The sequence below is a fragment of the Pelmatolapia mariae genome, linkage group LG23, assembly GCF_036321145.2.
Source record: "Pelmatolapia mariae isolate MD_Pm_ZW linkage group LG23, Pm_UMD_F_2, whole genome shotgun sequence".
In the NCBI taxonomy this organism is placed as follows: Eukaryota; Metazoa; Chordata; class Actinopteri; order Cichliformes; family Cichlidae; genus Pelmatolapia; species Pelmatolapia mariae.
Genome location: NC_086246.1, coordinates 31,565,967 through 31,590,479, shown reverse-complemented (window position 1 = coordinate 31,590,479; position 24,513 = coordinate 31,565,967). Strand labels below are relative to the sequence as shown.

Here is a 24,513-nt window from a genome sequence, read left to right as displayed (position 1 = left end):
GAGTAAAAGTTGTTTTATTTTTCATGATAAAGTGAAAAACTAATTGTAAAGTCGTTTTTGTTCAGAGATGTGCTTTAATGTCTGTCCATCAGGTGGCAGAAGCATCCGGCATCTCATCTTCAGGTCCTCTGAAAACTCTCACGTTTATTTGTTTATTTATTTATGACACATTTTGAAATGAAAAAAAAAAAAACTCAGAATTTTGCAAACTTTAATAATGAAGCAAATATATTCATACAGGAACAAAATAACTGATTGCAGCACAAGTTCTCAGGAAAATATCAGAAAGACATAATGTTAGAAAAAAAAAAGAAACTTCCATGCAAACTATCCGACACATCAGATAAACTACATGAACACAGAAAACTACAAATAACTCTATACAGGACAAGGCAAAAAAATATAGTAACTTAAAGCTGCAGTGCTATTTTAAAAATTACAACTAAATCTTAGACCTGAAAAGTGTGGAAGCCCATTCATTATTGCAGAAATTTGAAACGGAAAATAATAATAATAAGCTTTTGAACATTTTTTAACCAATTTTGTTTCATTTATTTTACTGGTTTTATTGCTCATTTGAAAGTTTTTTTGTCTTTTATTGTGAAAAAGACCAAATGAAGAAATGTTTCAAAATACATACTTCAAAATATTACCTTTATTGCATATTTAATATCGTTTCATATTTTGCCATCACTCATGTAATGAATATTGATTGATTCAATCTCTTCGGTTTTTCTTTCTTTGCAGCTGTGATTCTCCAGATGTTACTCAAGACTTCATCATTTTTAGATGATAAATATAAAAAGCAGAAATATAGCTGCAGCTTTTCTGTGTTGATCTAAGTGCAGACAGAAGTTCTTTGATGTCTTTTTATTTTACAACTTAATATATACATCAGTGAAAAATAACTCCTCGAGTGTCCACTGAAACGGCACCAAACTCTTTTCAGGAATATTGTGAAACATCTGTCTTCCACGCCACATTAGTGTAGCTTTTAAATTTTTACAGATGTTCATTATTTAAGACAGACTTGGTGTTAATGGCATTTAACCATTTTTTACAGATCTTTATCAAATTTGAAAGCATTTCAAAAAAGGCAAACCTCCATTTCAAATCATAAAGTAAGTTCTACATTATTTTTTCTCATAAATTCACTTTGGATCAGTTTTAAAGGTGTTTCAGCCTTTAAAATCTTTGAACTGTGCTATTAATCCACAACAAATACCCTGATATATAACTGTGTTAAATTAAACAACCTATGTAAACAAGGTACAAACTGCAGTTTGTTTGTTTACAGTTTTATACTGAGAACCAGGTCATAACATACTCAATGTGGATTCAGAAATAATCATGTAAGCATTTTTTTTTACCTGAGTATGAAAATTTATAGAGGTCGAATATGTCACCGAGTTAGATTCAAGCCTCTAATACCAGTTATTACATCCGACAGCGCCGATGATTTAATCCAAAATCTAAAAATGTGTTAAAAATGTAAAAGAATTCAACATTCTTTTAATCAGGTAATCAATTAAATGATTAATCATTGCAACTCTGATTTCCAGAACATTCCTGAATCCTGGAATTCTTGAAAACTCTTATGAAATATTGTTTGAACTAGGCACTAATTTCATTTTTTTTATATTTAAAGTAAATACAATGTGCAAAGGGTAACCTTTTGTAAGACAAAAATAAAAATAAAACAACAAGTAAAATGAATAAAAATAAAAATTGGTATTAGTTGACTGTATAGTGACTGTATAGTTAATTAATAAACGTTTCATAAATCACTATAATGTAGTTGTAAGCAGATAAAAAGATTTCATAATACTACACAACATAATATGAATATTTGTTTTTTTTTTAAAAAAGCACAAAAATGTATTTCATATTTTAAATTTGTTTTAAATTCCAGTACACGTCGTACTGGTTTTTACTATGTTGTCGTTACGGGTCTTAAATTTGCATTACAGTCAGATAGACACCGGATATTAACTCCTTATGTATTAATATACTTCAAAATGTCAAGCTATAAAACTGCAAAAAAGTTATGTAAAAAAATAATGAAAAGTTGGATCTCAGTTGATCACTATTGAATGTGTGAAAATATTTGTAAAATATTGGACATTGAGTCATTAAAAAGACAAATTTTAAATGCACGTTTGAAGTCTGATGGAAAACAGACCTTCCAGATGTTTTGCTAAATATAAAGTCTGAAAAAGGCTAAAATGTTCAGTCCGTTTACAGACTCATTATAAACTTGGCAAACCTTAATATCTTCAAAGTAAAACAAAGATGCTCAAGCTGTTCTCAGTTGGTGTGAAAATTCCCATGAATAATTTCTGGAGCAGACGTCTGGACGGGGCTCATCAGCAGCTCTTTGGTGGCTTCTTAGCGAGGTGGAAGCGATTGCATCTGGAGGGAGTCGTAGGTGTCCCTGGTGGCCGAACTCAGACCCTAAAAAGGACCAAAATCAATCAATCATCAGGTTTTTTTTAATTTAATCACAAAATTATATGCTAGTGAAGCTTTTACACTCACCTGGTAAACCTGTTCGTTCTTTTTTGGACGCTGTAAAAATGTCAGTGTAAATAATTAGAAATCAGGTTTTCGTTGATGGAATTGAATTAAGTAGATGCTAAACAAGAAGTGAGAAATTGACCATTTTGTTTCAGTCATTTATTACAAACCTTCAGAGGAAGCTCCTTATATTCTCCATCTGTGCGTTTGTTCAGGCCCTGAATTTAAAAATATAACAACTTCAGATACGAGTTTTCTGTGTTAGTACACAAACTTCCAAGAGTTATGTGTTTACAAAAAGTTTAAAAAGAATAACAACAACAACAATAATAATAATAATAATAATGATAAGATATTGTTTGTTACCGTGTACGTGGCGTCATCAGCTACCCTGCGGTTCTGTAGAAAGGAACAGAAGTCACAAGTGCAATTTTAAGGCAGGAGGTTCTAATAGACTTTAAAATAGAGAACCTCTGTTGGGTTCTTTAAGGATAACCTCTACGAAGGAATTGAGGGTTCATAAAACAACTTTCAAGTCTTTAAAATTCCTGTGAAACCATTCTTTTGTTGTTTTTGAAACTTCTTTGGACATAATCTACAAGTTCTTAAGAATACTTCACATTTATTGTAGTTCTTGTACAGGTGGTTTGGAGCCCGTAGTGTTTTTGAAATTGATGGCTTCTTTAAGTAGTTAACAGTTTGTTTGTTTTTTTTTAAATTTTTATCAAATTGTCCTTGTCATGGTTCATGGTTCCTGTTTTATTTTTTAGGGAAACATGAATCCAATAAGGACAAAAACCACCAAAGAACCCAAACCACTTGCAAAAACTACCAAATACAGTATAAGCTAAGTATGAGTTATTCTTATAGTCTTCTACTTAGGTTCTTCTGAACTTCATTTGCTGAGGTTATTGTACAATTAATTAATCCATTCATAACTTTTAAGAAGCATTTTAGTGTTCTTCAAACATCTTCCAGATATTGACAAGTCTTGTAAAATTCCTGCAAATTAGTTGTTTTGTTGTTCTTTAGATTTATTCTTGAGGACATTTCCTAATAATTATTTTAGAGTACTCAACAACAAACTCAAGATTTTGCGTTTATTGTGGTTCTTGGTGTGGTTTAGGTTTTTCACAGGTTTGTGGTTCAGAGTTTCTTTATGAAGTCCACAGTTTGGGAGTTCTTGCAGTTTGTCTCCAGTATTTTAGTTTGTCACAATTCTTCTAATGTTCTTCCTTTAGAATCCAGGATTGCTCTTTCTACACGTGTTCTAGAAGAAGATTTGAGGCTCTGTTATTTTGTTGATCTTATCTAATGAACTTGATCTTGTCTAAGGAAATGGGATTAGTGATGATACGTTTCTACCACTTAAAACGCCACGTCCATGAGGTCTAAAAGATCTGGGAATTTTAAATGAACCGGGAATTATAAAACTGTAAATAACTTTAGAGAAGTTTAAGAAAAACTTTAAGGTTCTCTCAGCAACAGTCACTACTGCAGGATGGCAATCCAGTGTGACAACAATGAGCCTTCCTCCAGAATCAAAAAAGTGGAATCAAACCTATAAACATTCTAAATTTGTTTTTTGTCTTTTGTGTTTAAACATTTGACTTCAGTACTATAATTAGATGTGTTGTATGAGAATAGCAGACTTACTCTTCCTCGTCCACTCTCGGGGTCTCCCGTTCTCAGTGGCTCGTAAGTAGCTGGATCCTGACCTTTCAGGTCCTGAACAAGAACATGTTTTAATCTACATCATTCTCCTCATCAACAGTTACTCCCATTCTAAGATCAGTACAGTGCCAATATTCACTCTTAAAATCGGTGAAAATAGGCTGACAAGCAGTTTATGGTGTTAGGTGATAGTAACTTACACTGTATAAGCCCTCCTCCTCCATCTTCGCTTTCGATTTGAAGAACTACAGAAAAATATAAACGACTGTTAATCAAAACAGCCTTTTGTGGAGTGTGAAGTAAGAAGGCTATAGAGTCATTATTGAACAGGTCTGATTTGGTTCAGAGATGAAAATTGGATTTGAATCTGTTTTTACTCCTAGACTAGAATCCAATCAGCAGTAAATATTAAAAAAAACAAACCCACCTTCTCTTTGATGAACATGCCAGTGATGATGAGGCCATAAATGCCGAGGAAGCCATCCAGGATGTAACACAGTTGAGGGTCGTACATGTTCATCGCCTCTGTGGAGATCAGAGTTCAAAGGTTAGAGGAAACACAAACTTGACTGAGTTCTGTGTTCAACTAAGAGCCCCAATAAAATGATAGTACACAATAAAAATGATTCTAATGTTGGTAACAGTTCATAAACTGTTGTTACAACTTCTACGCTTCTATTCAAGCTTTGAACATTGTAAAACTTTCCACATTTCACTAAAATGTAAAGAAAAACGTTTGGGCTCCCATGTGTTAAATAATCCCTGATAAAAGATTGTTTAAAATAAAGCTATAGAAGAAAAAACTTCTTCCTATCATTTTGACTAAAACTGAATAAAAATAAGGTTGACAGCAACAGCAGTCGACAGTCTTTGTTTGTGCAGCGCGTCAGTGTGAAGGAGCTCGGCGGTTTCCTCAGCTGCTGCTGAGTGCTCGCTGTGGCTCATTAACTGACAGGTGTGTGTTCGTGTGTGGTTCAGTGTGGGCGTGTGTGTTTGTGTCGGTGTGTGTCTATATAGCCAAAAGATGCAGCAGAGCCTGTTTTCACATCACAGACGCTCATTAAACATTTAAGCAGGTCAGAGTCGCTCTTAAACTGCATTTTAAGAGACAAAAAAATACACAAGAAAATACTTCACTGTCAATAAACCTCTGGTTTCATTTTCATTCATGTTGTTTATATAAATATAAAGAAATGTAGAAAAGGTGATGAAGTTTGGATGAATTTGCTATATAAAGATGTGTATAGAGACAGGTTTTAATAAAAGTGCTCTCTTTGCCACGCTCCTATTCACATCACTGACACATGCATCAGTCATGTGATTCTTGTGACATTCATCACCAACAGGAAAGAGAAGTGATTTATGAGAAAACGCACCATAAAGAAGCTTTTTCCCACCAAAGTAAATTAGAAATTTGCAGAAATTCGTCATTTCTTCTTGTAACTGTATCGCTAAACAGACAGACAAACAAGCGAGCAGTGTTTAGTTTGAAAAGCCTGGTGATTACTGTTGTTGGCCCAAACTATATGGAGGCTGTTTTCCATGTATATATGTGGTATTATTTTAATTTCTTGTTTGGAGTAGGCTGTTTAGTTTCAGTAAAAATATATGAGTCAGTCATGTGATTCTGATGAGAACATATTTTCTCCAGAGAGAGAGAAAAAAGAGACGTAGTTCATGAGAAAATGAAGTTGTTGCTTTTTCTTTTTTGTCAAAGTTTAATGAACTCTGTGCATTTTCTTTGAAATACAAGCAGCTCAAATTAATGAAGATGGAGTTTAAAAACTTCAAATTTTACACCAAACTCAACAGACTTTTCTTCAAACTTCAGATAGATAAACAGGTTAAACTCCACTCAGGTATCTCTGTAATTGTTATCAAATGTTTGTTATCATAGAACGCTGAAATGTGCTGTGCTGAAACACCGTTAATGTTGTAAATGTTTTTAGACTCTCAACCAATCCCCCCCCCCAAAAAACTAAAGTATTATATAAAGTTTGGCTAAACGCATGTTGACGTGTGAGGAATCAACAGTGTCGTCAATCTTGTATTTCCTAACCCTGTAAATGAGATATATTTTTATCTTTGGTCACATTTCTCTGAGGTTAACTGCTTCATCTGTGTGGTTTGAAGCCCTCTCCTCGTCTTTTTCTTATCTTCAGTTTCCAGGAAACGGTTTTTGCCCTTAATCAGTGATCTTATGAGCTTAGAGCCAGCATCTATCAACATCGTTTATAAAGAAACTCTGCTTTCTCACTTTTAACTGAATGGTCACACAGAATTATAGTTTTGTGTTGAGAAACTATGATAGAATAGTGAAAAGTCACTTTCACACATCATGATGGTGATGATATGAAAACATCAGCTCATAGGTGCTTAAACCGCATGCTCAAACTTTTTTTTTTCTTAATCGATAAAGATAACAATTTTCAGCTGAGTGTCACTCTGTTCATCCTCATAAAGATCCACCTGAAGTTCCTGCATCTGAAGCTGAAAGGAAGCCCACATCACAGCTGCAATGCCTCCTTTCACTGCACGTTTCATTTCATGGTCACTTTAAGCTGACAACACGTCTGGTTAGATAAGAGCAAAGATAAACTGAAAATATACGCATCAGGAAGCCCGTGTGTGTGTGTGTGTGTGTGTGGTCGAGGTTAGGGTTTAATCTGATGAGCACAGTACAGTTTCATGTTCAGTTTCACACACTCATATACGAGGCCTGCTTTTAAAAAGAAAAAACTATATCAGTATGTCTGCTGTGATGAAGTTACACTAGCTACAGTCAGTGCAGGTTAACGGTTTATGCAACTCTGTACCAGACTCAAAAAATATGCAATTGTAGGTGGCACACGTACACACACACACACACACACACACACACACACACACACACACACACACACACACACACACACACACACGCACAGTAGATCTGTATCTACTAAAAGTCAAAATTTAGGTTTGAACATGGCTTATGAATTCTTTTAATAAATACACATGCACACAAAGTTCTCCACCACTACGGCTTTAAAAAGAAATGTAAGTGCACGTGTGTACATAGCTCTGTAATGAGCGCACATAAAGTCATAATGCCAGTGGACACATGCAGGTTACATTTTTAAATACAGACTCGCAAGGCTCCGATACAGAATGGCTTCAGCAAAGCCCAACAGTTATGTATCTGATAACGTGACACCAACTACTGTCGTGCATGCAGCTCGATACCAGTATTCTTTCACACACAAAGTATATCTGTTTCAGACCTGCTTTCATAAAATCCTGCATTAAAGTTTGGACATGCTTTGCAGGTTAAATACGCATGCACAAGACGTTCTGCACCACTATGACTTTAAAAAGATGCCTCAATTTAGGTACAGAAGCATGTGTGCTTAAACTGAAGCCTCAGTATAAGTGCACACTTATAGGTAGCTCTAATGTAAGCTTGCTTGAAGATGTCATAATGTCAGCTAGTTACTACAACTAAATAAAGATTTGAAAGAACTTTACAATAGTGCTTCGATAATATTACACTAATGTGGTTACACTTTCTGTACCAGAACTGCTTTTTTAAAAAGTTTAAATTGAAGTTTGAATATTCATTATGTGGCTGCTTTAATGAAATGATAGCTGAAGAAGAAATGCACAGAAAGTTCAGCACCACACCTGCTTAAAGATGCATCAATTTAGGTGCAAAAACATGTGCCAGGCCTGCTTTTAAATAGGTAAACTCTACCAGTAATATACCTGTGTTGATGAAGTCACACTAACTACCATCGTGCATGTAGGTCACCCACCTACCTGAAAAATGCTTCAGTTTAAGCACACACATGCAGGTAGTTCTGTAAGTGGCGGGCTTTTAATGCAAGATATAGTTTTAAATACAGACAGACTTAAATATCTGGAAGAAATATATAAATTGGTTTAATTTTAAACTTGCAGACAATTAGAAATACTTCATATGAGACCGTGTACTTTAGACTTACTTTTTCAAATGTTGTTTTATCATTTTGTGTGGCGTAGTAGTTCTAGTAGCAGAAGAATTTAGGTTTTAGTAGTATATGCATGCAGGTAGTGTTCTAATAATTCAGATACGACGTGGTCACTCTGTAAACCATCTTGCCTATAAGAAATCCAGGCGTCAGTGTCACCATCATAATAGGAAATTATTTTCAAATGAAAAAATAAGCATTTATGATATGTAAGATAGCTAAAGATATCTACTTGAGAAGTGTACCTACATTGTTGAGCTTGTGTAATATTACAATATAACACAGTGTTACCTTCACTATGTCAACCCACGAGTGACTGAAAGAGGTGCTGGCAGTACTGTTCTGGTGCTCCGTTACAAAAAATCAAATGAATATATTTATGTATATTACATATAATCCAGTCAGCATTATGTATGTATATAATAAATATAGTAAAACCATTAAAAATGTGTACACATGCATACACCTTGAACATAACTTAACATATAATGAACACAAATAAACAAAAAATACTGAGTTAAAAAGTTTGCACCTTTTTTTTCATCAGTGTGTTTTTGAAGGATTTGGGACATTGCACTGTTTAGGTTGATGGTCAAACAAGTAATACATTATATACATAATTATGCATAATGTATAGTCAATACATATAACGGGGTACGTTAATTTACTGAAGATCAGGATCAGGAGCTACAGTTTTATTTTATATAATTTGGACTGATGCAGATGATTGCTTTGATTACTCCAACAGAAACTCAACAGGCCGACCCAAATAAGAAAAGTAGGCTGCGACCAAAAAGGCATGGAAATGCATGCTTTTGGTCATAGAGTGTACTTACTCTCATCAGCTTTTGCAAACTAAATTGCATTCATATATTTTTGAGCAGGATATTTAAAACATTATAGACCAATATGACCTTTTTAGAAAATGTTAAAAACGGTCTTTTCCAAATCATTTTAAGATTCAGTGCTTGGTACATTCGGAAAATTGATAATACAAATGCAAGTGATGTATTTTCTAAGTATTGTTTTAAATATTTATACCAGTCTTGTAACTGGACGTGAAACTGAGCCACGGTTCAAACATGAAAATCCCATCACATATGAGCGATATTATTTCTGAAGAAGCCAACTAATATAGTGGAAATTATTTTACGATGTCCTGAAAGTACAAGTATATTCTGAGCTCTTTAATCTGTCTTTAATTGAGCATATCAGAACAACTGAGAGCTAAATCAAAGTAAACATATATGCTTCATAATGTAGATGTATTGGAGGACTGAGTTTTTTCTTTGCATTAATATCTGATGGACATAATTGCTTCCCATTCATATGTCTAAATTCTTGTTTCTGTTAGCTGAAGTTAGTGATTACCTCGTGCTAGAACAGTAAAGATCAGGACTTCATAATTCATGTAATCATCGTATTTAAGTATATAAAATGCCCCCAGCTGCTCACAACCTCTGTCACCTCTGCAAGTACATATGAACTTGAAACACCGCTCTGTATAACTCAGGAAATTAGAAAAACTTGAATAACAACTTATAATTTTGATATTTTTAGAGGTTGTTTCTACGGTTTTTATGCCTGTTGTGTCAGTAAGAACAGATACAATAAAGCTTTTAAATGAGTTGCATTAAACTGCTTCATAACTAGTCCATTTGTTATTTGTTTTTGCTTCTCCTAAAAGGGAAATGAAAGTAAAGAAGAGGAGAACTGGAGGAGTTTCCACTGAAACGGCATTAAAAACAGTTCAAGAAACACCCGGTCTGTCTAATATGACTGACTGACACATCAGCGGAAAGATCAGTGACATTTTTTATGTTTACACGAATTCTTCGTGACTCATCAGAAACATTCATTCACAAAACTGGCTTTGCAGAGTTTTCCATCACAACCTCTCGTAAGGGATCCCAACATCACAGAGTGTCCGTGAGTGCAACATCAGCAGGTTTCCTGCATCTACTGTTCAACCACAGGATCACAACACAGCCCTGATTTGCAGTAAATGCACTGAGCCAACATGGAAACACTCAGCTTTACTCAGCTTAACCTATAGCTTCTTACGCAATTATTGCAACATTAAAACTGTGCAAGAATAAAAATAGTAGCAAAGCTTCGTGGTTAAAACAACAAAGCAATTCAGATTAAAAAGTCAGTTCAGTTAAATACTGATAACATTTTTTCTCTCCAGTCGGCAATCAGACTTTTTCTGGCCCACAAAAAAAACAGTTGAATTATTTTATTTACTGCTAACTTCATCTAAAAGAATACAGAATAATTTATCCATGTTATAAAACAGTAGAAATACCAAAAACAATGATAAGTAAACCTTCAGAATAAAAGAAGTGGAGTAAATACTAAGCTCTTCTTTAGACTAACCATAGTGCCATTGATGTTGTTGAAAGCCGTCTGGTCAAAAAATAGTTACAAACTAAGCTGAGTTTGATAATGTTGTATTTATTTAATGGCCACACACAGATTCTTATCTTTTAAAACCACCTCTTCTCTTACAGGACATTTATACACAGACACAAAACCATAGAAAGGCTATGAAAGACTGGAGTCTTTAGAACTGAGACAAATTAAAACATGTTTATTTAGGTATCTAGCATTAGATCTAAGTTTTCTGAAAGCTAATTAACATAATTCACGTCTTATACGCCCACAAACAGTTGCTTATGACATAAAAGAGGGTTTAAGAAAGGGCATCATATCAGAGTTTCTAATCTATTTCCACTGCACTCATTACAGAGCTCACATTAGGTTGTAAATGCATTAACTGAAGTTCTGGGAAATGAAATCTGACCAGAGGGTTGGAAATCAGTTTGTGCTCAGACTCCTGCCAAGTTCAGTAGTTAGAATGAAAATCAAAGAAATGCAGAGAGGCTAAAGGTTCAGGACCATCCAAACATTTTTCTAAAGATGTTAGAATCAAACCAAAGCTGTTTCTACTTGGTTTGGATGCTGAGGAATGCTTTTAGAATTAAAACTTGACCCCAGGTTACGCAGTGAAACAGACAAATGACGTCAAGTTTCCACCGGAAAGAATAGCGATCGTTAAGGGGTGTTTTATAGAGTGTATGGATCTACTGTGAAGGAAATGTGAAGAACCGTTTGTTATAAACAGGTTTGATTTGAATGGTTGTACATTGTAGTGACCAACCATTCAGTGTTTTACATTAAATTGTTGTTTGCTGTGTCTTTTTAGCGTGAACTTTGTGACTGGATTGCCATGCATTTGATATGAGTGAGAGATTGATGCTGGTTTGTTTTGTCGGTACTGTTGGAAATAAATATCACAGTAAAATCCAAGCGAAGCAAAAACAGAGCAGATTACTGTGGCCTGACACTCGGCAACTCGATGTACTCCCACAGCTGCATGACCACACAGAGATGAAGTTTTCAGATTACCTGGCACACTTGACCTATCACAGGGTTGCAGTGACATATATTTTGCCTCCGTCAGCTGATAAAGGTGATAAAGGTGGTATGTGATACGTGTAGGTGTTCAGCAGAACAGAGGCCCAGGGTCACCGTCATGACTTCTGAGGATTGTGTGGACTGTCTGAGCTCGATGCAGACGATATCGCAGCCTTGAGGTCTTGACCTGCAGGTCCTCAGACCGGTTTCTTGGGCAGGAAATCCACTGACATAATCTGTACACCTCCATTTTACTTCTACTGTACATTACGCAATGTTTTTTCTGCACACACAAAAGAATCGTGTCCCTTAAAAATGTTCTTCCCTTCGCCCAAGGGAAACTTGAGCAATAAAGATATCTTTGTTTATCTAATGGGCAGAAATAACAGGAAACAGCTCCTAAAGGTGAACCATTACACTTCAATATTAACGTCAGCTCGGCTTTTTAAAAGTTTTTTTACAACATTGGTTGAGACATTTAATCCAGTTTTACTTTGTTTTATTAAATTTTGCGCATAATTCTACTCTATAGAATATGTCTGTGAAGGTTCTCAGTCATCCAGGTCATGGTTGTCTAAAGAGCTCCGAAAGAAAAGCGTGTTAAAGCCCAGACGCTTTTCTTTCCAAGCTCTTTAGACTACTCTATAGAACTACTTTGTTGTATTGACCCTTTCACGAATTCTGGTCACTACAGTCGACAGCTATTCAAAGGCTTTTTCCTTGTATTTGTGTCAGTGTTGAAAACCACTACATGGACACTGATGTGTCACTCCATACCCTGCCACCCACCCCAAACGTGATGTTGTCCACCTTAGTGGACATGTAAAAAAACATTTGAAAAATACATGTTTAAAAATGAAGTTCTTTTTTTCATGCCTAAAGATAAATAAAAATGCTTAAGAAAAAAATCCCAATTGAGGTTGTTATAATTCATGCATGAAAGGGTTCAAGTCTGATCTTTACAGTTTAATTTTTTTTCCCTTTTCCCCTTTATTTTCTCCACATAATGAGCTGTTTTTCTATGTTATATTTGGTTTCTGTGAGATAGGCTTCAGCTCTCCTGCAACCCTGTATCACACAAACAGAAGAAGATGGATGGAGCAATGGGATGGGATCAGTATTTAGCATCTTAGCATTTCTTGTCTTACCAAAAAGCAATTTTGAGCAGGAAAGTCCTATAATTTTTTTTTATTATTGTTGTTTTATGAGTCATTTCTTTTTTTATGCAACACTGAGGAGCTAACAGTGCTAACAGGAACACAATGTTTGGCTGGTTTTTTGTGACTAATTGACAGACTTATTTGGAAGCTGTTAAATTTAGACTTATCTTCATTTATGCCGGAAGAGAAATTAAAACGTGAAATGATCATTTACAGTAAAGAGCGGTGAGGAGGTGGAAAAATCAGTTTTACTCTGACGTTACAGCGTGTCATGTGTAGATGTCTGATAGCAGATCAGACTTCTCTTAGGATTCATTCATTCTCAGATGGCTGCTTCTCTGCCTGTGAAACAGTTCAGACTGGGTAAAAGGTTTGAGCCATATTAAAGCGCTGGTTGTGTTGACAGACGCGATACTTCAAACACTCTGAGAGCAGCGACAGTTTCCTGAATGAAAGTAGAGAGATGAAGAACCCGAGGTCGCCTTTAAAAATCCAGCTTGTCGCTTATAGCAAAAAGGATGTCGTTTCTAGGAGACCTAAAGAGCATGTGACGAGATGTAATGCTCAAAGAAAAGGGCGTGGCCTGAGTGCTGTCAATCAAAGATAAGGTGCATGTTGTAAGATTACGTCTCTTCCTAAGGCTTCCTGTATGCTCTGAAATGATCTTCACCAGATAAGAGTCATGTTTCCATCCACATGATTTCAATTTAAGCAGAAACTAGAAACTAGAATTACTGCCTTTTATATGTCACCCAGTCTTTTCTGCTCTTTCCACGGTTGTTGTTTTTTTTTTTCATTGTTACCGCAAAGTTGAGGAGGCTAAACCCGAAAATCTCCTCACAGTGTATAGTTTACATTCATGCCTGTTGACTCATTTCTATCACCTCTAGAAATGATGTGTTCAGGTGTTCCCCTGAAAAAATGAAACCAGAGAAACTCGGTCAGATGATTTTGTATTTGTCTCCAGGCAGAGAAACTTCACTCTCAGAAGTTGATAGCATTTGTTTGTTTAGAAATGATCACATTTTCATTCACAGATCAAAATCATCACCTTTGAGCTTCCTGTACAGCAGCACTGTCTAGTTTTTAGCCTGCAAGACAGTTAAACTGGCTGGTTCTGGGTGTTAAAATTTGTGTTCAATTGTGAGTTTGGGCTCCAATTTGTATGATAAAAGAACATAATCAGAGCAAACCCGGACTCATTCAACTCCAGCCAAGACAACAGAATTTGAGCCGCTAGTCAACACAATCAATCAATCAATCAATCAATCAATCAATCAATCAATCAAGGAATTCCTAACAAACTTTGACGTAAAGACCGCTGCCTGCAGCTCTCAAAACCTGTTTCCACAAATCGTTCTATATCTAACTGGTTCTACACATTTCCATTAAACAAAGATCAGGGACCAGCACAGAAGCACAAAACTGTCCAAATTTGCAGCCATCATTGTTAGTTGCCATGGGAGGTGCTAACCTCACTGACTGGTAGATGCAGGCCGCAGATTCTGCCCACCTTAACTTCCTTCTAATTTAGTTACCCGAAATTTTGTTCCATTACGCCGCGTAAAGAGAAAAAGGCAAAACATTAACGCCACAAAAAGAGATGTTAATGGCCTGGTGTCACATAGAGTGAGAGCCCCTCGACCCCTCTCCACCAAAAAATTAATCCGTAAACAACTTAACGGCTAGTCCTGTTGTAATTAAAGTAACACACAGTTCAAGAAAGAAATATATACACATGTGATTGAGATAATAACAATCTTGCTTGAAAGCAAGTTACAGTCTAATGAGTATATTCACTGAATCAAAGCATATTTCTGCACTGCTGCCGAATGGCTCAGGTTATGTGGGTCATTGTAGGGTGTGCCAGGTTTGCTTAAGAGAAAGTAAAGGGGACAGTTTTGAAAAAAATAAATAAATAAATAAATACATATATATACATATATATAAAGGCAAAATCAAGGCAAAATATTCTAATAAGATCAAAGATTTGTTCTTTCTTCCTCCAGATTTTGTGATGAGCAAACGGATCCTCTTGAAGATTAGTTGTTAGCTGTGTTTGTCTTCGCAAGAACGATTTTGCAGTCAAGTGATCATACCCAACAGAGTCACTATAATTTTCTTTTCAGTTTTCAGTTGCATGACATTTTAAGCTAATCTGCTCTTTAAAAAAAATCAAACAGTTGAATATCATATAGTGCTGGGCCGACTCCAATAGGTAACGCTGAGTGCTCCTGAGTTATGGAAAAAAATATGTTTTATGAGATCACCGTGCGTTTTGACTGCCAACAACTAAATTCTAATTGGTTAATGCTTAAAGGGACATCAATGCAGGAGGCGATTTACTCGACGTGTCAGTTTGCCACTGATAGTTGGCAACTAACAGACATTACAGGCTCCAGTTGCGTGACAACACCTTAACATATTTGCCACCTTCACTGAGAGTGGTAATCACTTCAAACCCTAACCCTAACCCTGGAAACCTAGATAAGGACACTCAAGCAAATAATCCACCATTATTTTAACAATGCTGTTATTTATACATGTGATTCTCCCTCTAAACCGTAGGAAGTGCAAGAACTTTGGGCTGAATCAGGCTAAACCTGTTAAAACTGGTTCCAAATGCCCAGAAAACAAAGTTCAATGTAAAAAAGTGCATTTGTAAAATCATTAAAGCACATGAGTAGTTATGATGCTTTTCTTTTACATTGTTTAAGTATAGATGGGATTCTATTGTAGGGATAAATTAAACCTTTTATGCCACGTTGAAATCTGTGTAAGCTACTTTCCTGCCTGCTATTGATTATAGTGATACACACTTTCAAGGAGCTTTTCTCAAGCGTGCTATTTATTTCAAAGGTTCGTTACAAACATGAGCCCTTCATTATGACTTGGTGAGTCGGTACTGACTACTTACTGAAATATCTGTAAAGCGAATATGGGTTAACTTCCAGCTAGCATCTGTCGCTGTCTGTCTTCAGCTCAGATAGTTACTATCTTGAAGTCTCAATTGTAATGCACCCAAGGTTTTGAATGATGTGGCTAAAACTCCATTAGGTCTTATATAGAACTTTTCTATTCTACATGAGCACTCAAGGTGCTTTATACAACATGCCTCACACTCCAATAGATGCATCTCGCCCAAGAACATTTGGCATACAGACAGGAGCAGCGAGGGATCAAGCAACCAACCTTCCAATTAATGGCCACTGCCGTTTCATTGTTTTGGTTGCATTTACAACAGGTCTATGTGGTGAAGAAGATTTCGATGTCAATGAGACCTACTTGTGAAATGCATTTAAAACCAAGGCAGTTAGATGCTCACAGCTTGAGAAACCCTGAAATGTACTTGCAAACATGCTGCTGTGGTGTCAGAGTTGGCAGTTTGCATCCGAACACCTGAACGAATCGAGGACATCTCACCGCTCTCTCTTATGTATGTGTGCTGAGTTTTTTTTTTTCACCTCTACTCTGTGTTCATTGTGTCACTTTGGGCCTAGAAAGTACACCAGTAAAAATAAGCTGAGCATCTGCTTAGTATAGCCGTTTTGTTTGAGTTGCATTTTCTGTCATCTTTTGCACTTCTTTTAAACCTCCTGTTGAACCGGGGTGTTTCCTTAGCGGGGGCTGAGAGTTGTGCCTTGTGCAGCTCTCTGGCCACCACATTGAGCCAAGGTACAGCTCAGTTAGGGAAACACGCTTTTGACAGCTAAAGAAACCACAACACTGCTTCCTGAAGTGGGGGTCTTTACTTTTTGTGGTCAATTATTTCTCTTGAACTACAAAACACAACTACACTGGCACCTTTAGACCTCAGACACTTACAAAGAGGACTATTTCAAGCTTGAAGCCTGTTTGTATTGTTATTAAATCATCTTTTAATGGTCTAAACTTACATTAGAAGTAAAAGTCTTAATACATGGTGGAAAAGACTAATCCAAAAGGCACCTAACCAACCAATGCAAACTAATATGGATATTTTAAATCTTTCAATTTTAATTCATTAAAATGACAATACATAAAAAATCCTTTTAAAAAGTCTGATACATACAGTTGACTCTACACCTTCTCTTTTAATGTTTCAGAGCTGCCATCATGTTGGTGTATTTAATCCATTACATCAAAAAAGACCCTTTTGTCTCTGTTTAAATATATGCTAATAGGGTTGAGATGCTGTTTGAGAAGTCATTGTAACTAAATGGTGTTTTTTTTTTTGCCTAAACCTTACAAAGTATTAAAATCACACCTTTGGACATAACATTGGTTACTCTGGGCGCTTATAGCTCCGATACTGCACTGGAAAATATCTTGTAGGCCAGACGAGGCCCAATTGTCACAATACGACTGACACTTAAGGTAGACATGTGGCTGCTTTGCAGCATGCAGACTTACTCTGAAACAACGCAGTCTGAGGGCCCAAGAAGAACTGCCCCATTGCCAACAGAAAACTGCACATATGAACTAATCGTCGGATGCTAATGTAACATGTAATGCACCTTTTCTTGGTCATTATATTTTAATGCTGTTTTTTTTAATGTAAAGCTCACAAAGTGCATTAAAATCTGGGCAACTCTGAGTACTTACAGCTCTGCCCTACCGTTACAACACACCTGGCATCTGGCCTGTATAAGGTGGACCTGTGGTATGGCCCAAACACCCAGAAAGCCCCACAGAAAATCTTTCATCCTAGTTTGTATTATTACACATTTAATGTCAAATGAAGCTCTGAGACAGGAGTTATTCAGGAAACAGAAACCACAGGTTTTACACAGCTGCACTTCATATCATTACTGAATCTTGATTTTGCCCCTTATCTGGAAAAGAGGGCCTTCATTTCTCTGTTTAAACATACAATAAAAAGTTTCAGATGCCAAATGTATTTTCTCAGTCATGTCATCATAACTTATTGCTCTTTATTATTAAATCTGGCTGCTCAGGGCATCTACAGCTCAGTTACTGTACTGGAAAATATTTTGCGTGCCAGATGTTGTCTAAATTTCACAACACCGTTAGGCCATTATTGTGTAAAACTGTGGCTCCTTGCATCAGGCAGACAAAACCATATGTAGCCCAAAAAACAATTTCACATGTGGGCCACATGGTCCAGGAAATCGCTCAGAAGTCCTTTTTATTATTTTTAAACAGGCCATGCACGTGATGAACAGCACTAATACTGTTTAGACAGCAGTTATTCAGGAAACAGAAGCCGCAAGTGTCAAAAAGCTGAAGTTTATGACGTCTCTGAATCTTACGTTTTGCTCCTTATATCAAAAAGAAGATCCTCATTCCTCAGTTTGAACATTTGAGGTCTTAGTTAAACCTTCTACATGCCATCAAAACTAAATGCTGTTTAGTTTGGATAAACTTCACAAAGTGATTTCAAATCACGATAGCAGACAGATTTAGGCGCAATTTGCGATACTCTAATCACTTTTAGCACAGTTTGGCACTTATGTGTGCCAGATGCGGCCCAAATGTGATAGAAACGTGGACATTAAGCCTATATAAGGTGTTACTGTGGCGTGTGTTTGTTGTCGTTTAAGAGTAATACTACATGTTTAACCTGAATTAAAGCTGAAAGGCAGTAGTTCTTCAGGAAATAGAAGCCGAACGTTTTAAACGGCAGCACTTCATGCCTTTATTTTAATTCTAAAATGTAATCTTTGGCCCCTAACTTACAAAGAAGACACTGATTTCTTGAGTTGAAGGGCTACAAAAAGTAGCCCTTCCTTGGTCATGCTATTATAACTTAACGATGTTTATTTCTTGTAACTCTCACGAAGTGCATTTAAATCATGATAGCGGACACATTTGGGAATAATCTGGGATACTTTGGCCACTTATACCAAAGTTAGGCGTGAATGTGTGCCAGATATGGTCCAAATGTCAAAATACTGGACACTAGGCCAGCATAAGGTGGTGCTGCGGTCTGGGTGTGTCTTTCTTGAAGAGTGATTTTTATCTGACGTTAAAGCTGAGAGACAGCAGCTATTCAGGAAGTATGAGCTGCAAGTCTTAAACAGCTACACGCCATGCATTTATTTTAATTCTAAAACGTAATTTTTGTACCCTAACTTACAAAAACGACCCTCATTTCTCACTTCAGAGGCGTACTTAGCCATTTAATAACCATGTCAGCCTAATACAAAAGTCTAATTGTCTTTACAACATGTGAACTGAGCAGTTTTAATGCTTACTGTACGAATTAAGGATGTGTTTAGTAAAGAAAAGACTTTGTTTAACGAGCATGATTTTATGTGTTAAGTAATGCCTTTATTGTGCCGCAATATAGCGCTTATTAAGGAAGCACTGAAGCCACAAGTGTCGAACTACACGTCTCATGGTGCTGCTGCACAAACTTCATTTTTTCATAAAAACCAAAGTGACAAACGTGATTTCTGCAAATTCTGCTATTAATATTCCCTCCTACTTTTAGCTTTTATTCTCAACTTTATTTCATCATCGGAGGAAGGTGATGGTAAAGTGATTTTTATCTGTGCTACTATATTCTTGAAATGTCTCTAAAGCGTGAAAATATATTGCTGCCTGTGGTGTACCAACCTGTAAAATGGAGGAACTCTCCATTTTCTAGCCCTTTGTCTTTGTTAGAATCAAAGATCTACACATTTCTAATTACACCCCACAGTTTGAGGAACTACTTCGTTTAGTTTCCCTCGACTGTTTCTATTCTTTTATTCGGGTCCAGGAAACACGTGATCGAACTGGTCCCTTATTTTAAACGAGCATGATCTGCCTACACTGGATTAGCTCGTCTTTTGATCGATATTTAGACGACTTAAATTTGTTTTTGACTGTTCAATTTGTTATTTAATTCCCTAAACTTTGATTTAGGGCTATTTGTGGCTTTGCACTATATTTGTGATCATCTAAACTAGCCTTAAATGTCTGAAAATATAAATGTTTTAAACTGATCTTGAAATGGTCTAATGGTCTAAATGGTATGCAGTGCTTTCAATTGTAGTTGGTTTAAACTGGATTTCCTGTGGTCTAAACTGGTACTTAAGTTTTTAAAAAAGCTTTTTGTTTAACCGTTTTCTTTTTTAATCTTTGCGACCGCTTTTAATACTTAGCTTTGGCGCACACTTATCAGCTTTAAACTGATCTATTAAAGCACTAAACAGGTCATTTCATAGTCTAGACTGGCTTTGGATCTTGAATGGTCTGAACTGGATTTTTGATAGGCTAAACTGGTACTGACGCTGAAAACTGCTGCTGGATTAAGTTGTTTTTTCTAATTGTTGAGACTTGTATTACCACTGGTACATTAGCGTTCTAAACTGGTCATTTGATGGTCTAGACAGTTATCTATGGCACTAGACCATGGATGACCTACATTAGAATTTGATAATGAAAGGCCAGTGTTAATGCATTCAAGGCTCTCATTGAAAGGAGTCATTTTAAATCACTTCTGTGCCTGACTGGTCCTCTGAGTCCCAACAAACTTGTTCCCTAAAGTGTTTGGAAGAAATACTCCTCCAAAAACCTGAAAGTGTGTTTCCAGAATGTAATGTTTTGGTAACTCTTAGTAAAATTAAATTTATGATTATCCATTATCTAGATTTATTTCTGTATTGTTTTGTTTATTGCCCCCCCCCCCTTTTTTTTTTACTGCAGCTCTCAAAAAGAATTCAAGCTAAAGTATATTAAATCAACTTAATACCCTAAATAAACTGGAGTTCTGATTATGTAAACTATAAACATTTACTTTACGCAAACGCTTGTGAAATGCTACATGAAATGGTCTCAACTGGTATGCAGTGCTTTTAATTGTTGTTGGTTTAAACCGTGTTTCCTGTGATCAATACTGGTACAACCAGTGAAAAATGTTTTTTGATCAAAAACTTTTCCATTTTATTTGTTTCAGTTTGTATTTAAACAGTTGAACTTTGACACATGTTTTTTAACTTTAAACTTGTATGTTAATGATCTAAACTGGCCATTTGATGGTCTAAACCATAATCTATGGCTCTAGGCCTTGGTTTAAGATGATCGGTATATTTTATTTTATAAGACTTTCAATGGGAAACTATCACTTCTGTGCTTGACTGGCCCTCTGCATCCCTACAAACATGGTCCCTAAAGTTCGTAAGTTCATAAGAGTTTGTAAGAAAATGCTTTTAGGTTTTGTACTCCAAACGACCTGGAAGTCTTTGACAGGGGCTCCAAAAATGAATCCTATGGTAACTCTTGTTCAATTTAATTTTACGATTATTTGTATATTAATTCATTTATTGGGCTTGAGTTGTACTTTAAGCGCTGAATATATTTTGATTCCAAAATTTACTTTAAAGTTTGGGTGGCTTGAACTGGACTTTTAATAGTCTAAACTTGACTTTAATGCTTGACAATGTAATTGCTTTAATCTGGCCTTAAAGTGGGCTCAACTGGTATGTAATGCCTTCACTTATAGTTGCTTAGAAACGGATTTTTTTATTGTGTATTCTGGTATGTAACTCTGCAAACTAGATGCGGATAACATTTTGGGTTGTTTTTCACCAATGTAAGAAATAAACCTATTGTTGAGTGAGATTGTACATTTGTTACATCGAGTTTTGCACAACTTTAGTTCCGATGTGTCGTGACATGAGATTGATTAACTTGATTAAACTTCTACCAAAGAAGTCTATGAATATGAAAGTCTATATTTATAATAAAGTCAGAATTTAAACAAACTGGAAGGAAAGATTAATGCATTATGTGTCATTTTTACACCTCAACAGCATGCACAAACTGAATAGTCGACGTCCGGATGTGGATGTTAGCCGATAGCTTAGCTATCAGGTTCAAGTTACATAATAAACTTTTTCTTCTGAGTATAAAAAGTAATTTAAAAAAAAAAAACAGAGGGGTCAGATATCTTATTTATTTAGGCAATGATGGGCCTTTTTGTTAAGGTAATCCACACAGATTAGCTTGTGTGATAATCGGATGCATCAACACCAGAACATTTCTGATTTATAGTGTTAGCTAGCTAATGGCACTGTGGTTTTTAAATCTAAAATTGGTCATTTGATGACAACATTTTTCTTTTTACCCCTAAAAAAATGACAGAAATCTGAATTTTGTTTGGTTGTGTCGAGACGAACACCGATACAGAATCCAACATGGCTACCAGAATTCTCCACTACAGACATATTCAGCTTAAGATTTTCTGCTGCTTGAAAACATTTTAAATCTGCTTTATGTAGATGCTGTTCTGTTAGATATGTGGGGTTATTTATTTAGAAGACACACATCTACGCAAGTACAGTTGGTATTTTCTTTTAAATTTTCTGATCCGTTTGAGGGTTAGCACTTTGCTTGTTGATTAAGAAAACTGATTTAATGCATTTGAATTGTGACTGCTCTGAAAGTTCAACCATATCATACTGACAATCGCTTCATGACTGAGACTATAATATTTTTTCTTAGCTTCTGCAAAATCAGCATTTAAAAAAAATAAAGCTACCAGGATTTAAACCCAAGCTTAGGTCTGATTTCGTATCATGTTTCTGTTAATCATAAACTATTTTTAAAAACCTGTCTTAACTTTTGTCATGCTTTGAGAAGGGAAGTGATGCCTCTGCAATGCTTCGATTTCAAATCTATGTGCAGAACTTCAAAGTGTGTTCGGGGTCTTACCAGCCGGGGAGACCATTGAGGCGAGGACCAGCAGGCCAGATATCCACATCTGGAGCGCCATCCCGAACCAATATCCCCAGACGACGTTGTTTCTTCAAACTGGTTTCGGCGATGAAGTGAGATGACTGAACTAAACTTGTATCTTCCTTCTCTGTTGCCTCGATGTGGAACAGGAAGTGGTGAGGAGCTGCTGTGCCAGGTGACACTCAGCGACACACTTACATCAACTTTTCTCCCACACATGAACACACTCTGTAGCACACATGGAAAAACTAATTCAGCCTCTTCTTTTGCCAGCTATTCCTGCTTTTGATGTTTAGATGGTTATGTAACTGAGAGTAAATCCTTTAAAATAAATCTGAAGCACTCTTTGTTTATATTATTTATATCACCCTTTTTCTTTTTAAGGCTGGTTTTCAATGCTAGAGGCTGTGTAGATTGGTTTCACTTACAGGTTGTCACTTTTGAGCGCAAACTCAAGACATTTTAATGTGCTGGGTACTAAACCATGACCTTTACTTTATCTTAGTCAAGTGGTTTTAGTCCCCAACCCAAATCAAACAGCAAGTAAAAACTAAGCAACTCAAACTGTGGTTTCCTGATGGTCTCTCTGCCACCACTACTTTGTCAGGACTTTTACCCAGGATTTAGTCATGTACCACAACTAGTGCAATCACCAACTGTGTTCATAAAAATTGACACAACATCTACACTTGACATGTACAGCCAATGAAATGTATTTCAAAATCACTACCTCAAACCGTAAAGTTCCCTCCATATATAAAGAGATTTACTTGCAGCTGGCAACTGGACTGAATGACAGGAGGACACAACTGTCTTGTCGATAGTTGAATTTCAAGGCTTGGTTTGATTAGATTACTTTCCAATTTATTTACCCCCAGCTCATATCAAGCACCAATATCCTTTGCTTCCATTGGTAGTTATTTCAGTCCATTTTTGTTATTTGTGTCAAAGCTGAGAGAAGTTCAACTCAAGACTTGCCCACTCAATAATGCTAACAGTTAATTTGCCTGGATTTAAAATGTCTCTGGTGGCAGTGTTTATGCTAGTCGTCCTTGGCATCATATCTGGTTAAAAGAATCAAAATGGTGACTGCCAAAGTCAACTTGAGGTCTCAGAATAAAACCTCAATAAAGCTGTGGGACTCAAGCAAACCATAGTGAGAGTCATTATCCACAAATGGCAAAAACGTGGAACAGCGGTGAACTTTCCCAGGAGTGGCCGGCCGACCAACATTTTCCCAAGAGGACAGTGACGATTCATCCAAGAGGTCACAAAAGACCCCAGATGGCTTAATGGTTTATAAAAAAACAAAACAAAAAACAAAATTAAGACTTTGTAGTGGCCTAGTCAAAATCCTGACCTCAGTCTGATTGAGATGCTGTCGCATGACCTTTCATGTGCTGGTGTTGATGCATCCATGCTTGAAAATGCTCCAATGTGTCTGAATTGCAACAATTCTGCAAAGATGAGTGGGCCAAAATTCCTCCACAGCGCTGTAAAAGACTAATTGAAAAGTATCCCAAACACTTGATTGCATTTATTGCTATTAAGCTAGTAGGTTTAGGGGGCAATCACTTTTTCTTACAGTGCTACGTGTGTTTGTGGACATCCCGCCCCCCAATAATAAATACCTTAATTTAGAAACTGCATTTTGTGTTAACTTGTGTTATCTTTGTCTAATAGGAAACCAGAAGGGGGCAAACACTTTTGTACAACACTGCATGTGGATATGTATGGTCTATGGTCAGGAAAGTAACGCCAAAGTACATCTCATTATTGGAGATGTCAACACTAGTGGCCAGTCTTTTTTGGCTGGATCTATCAAATTAGTAGTTGCTTTCATCACTTGCATCTGATGACTCCACCTCTTTGGGCTGTTGGGTTGTCAATTGTCTTTCTGTTTTCTGTTGCAGGTGCATAATGGGTGTAGTCAAGAAGGCCTGTATTCCCATAAAAGGACATTCTGGGAGAAGAACAGCTTATTTTCATGTCTACCCAAACAACATTACACTCACTACGCCAGCAAACATGCCAATATGACTGACTCACGGACTGACACAGCTCATGGTTTTTTCCTTCGATAACTT

At 36.3% G+C, this 24,513-nt stretch overlaps 1 protein-coding gene across 1 annotated transcript; it reads right to left on the bottom strand.

Moving 5' to 3' along the window:
• Positions 1-259: 259 nt before the first annotated feature.
• LOC134620419 (T-cell surface glycoprotein CD3 zeta chain-like) lies at positions 260-22,511 on the bottom strand. Its single transcript, XM_063466588.1, has 8 exons — positions 22,403-22,511; positions 4,619-4,716; positions 4,392-4,436; positions 4,174-4,245; positions 2,884-2,916; positions 2,688-2,735; positions 2,539-2,568; positions 260-2,454 (listed from the first exon to the last, which is right to left on the bottom strand). The coding sequence occupies exons 1-8, from the start codon at positions 22,461-22,463 to the stop codon at positions 2,389-2,391; spliced, it is 453 nt and encodes a 150-aa protein (XP_063322658.1). The 5' UTR covers positions 22,464-22,511; the 3' UTR covers positions 260-2,388.
• Positions 22,512-24,513: the final 2,002 nt, after the last annotated feature.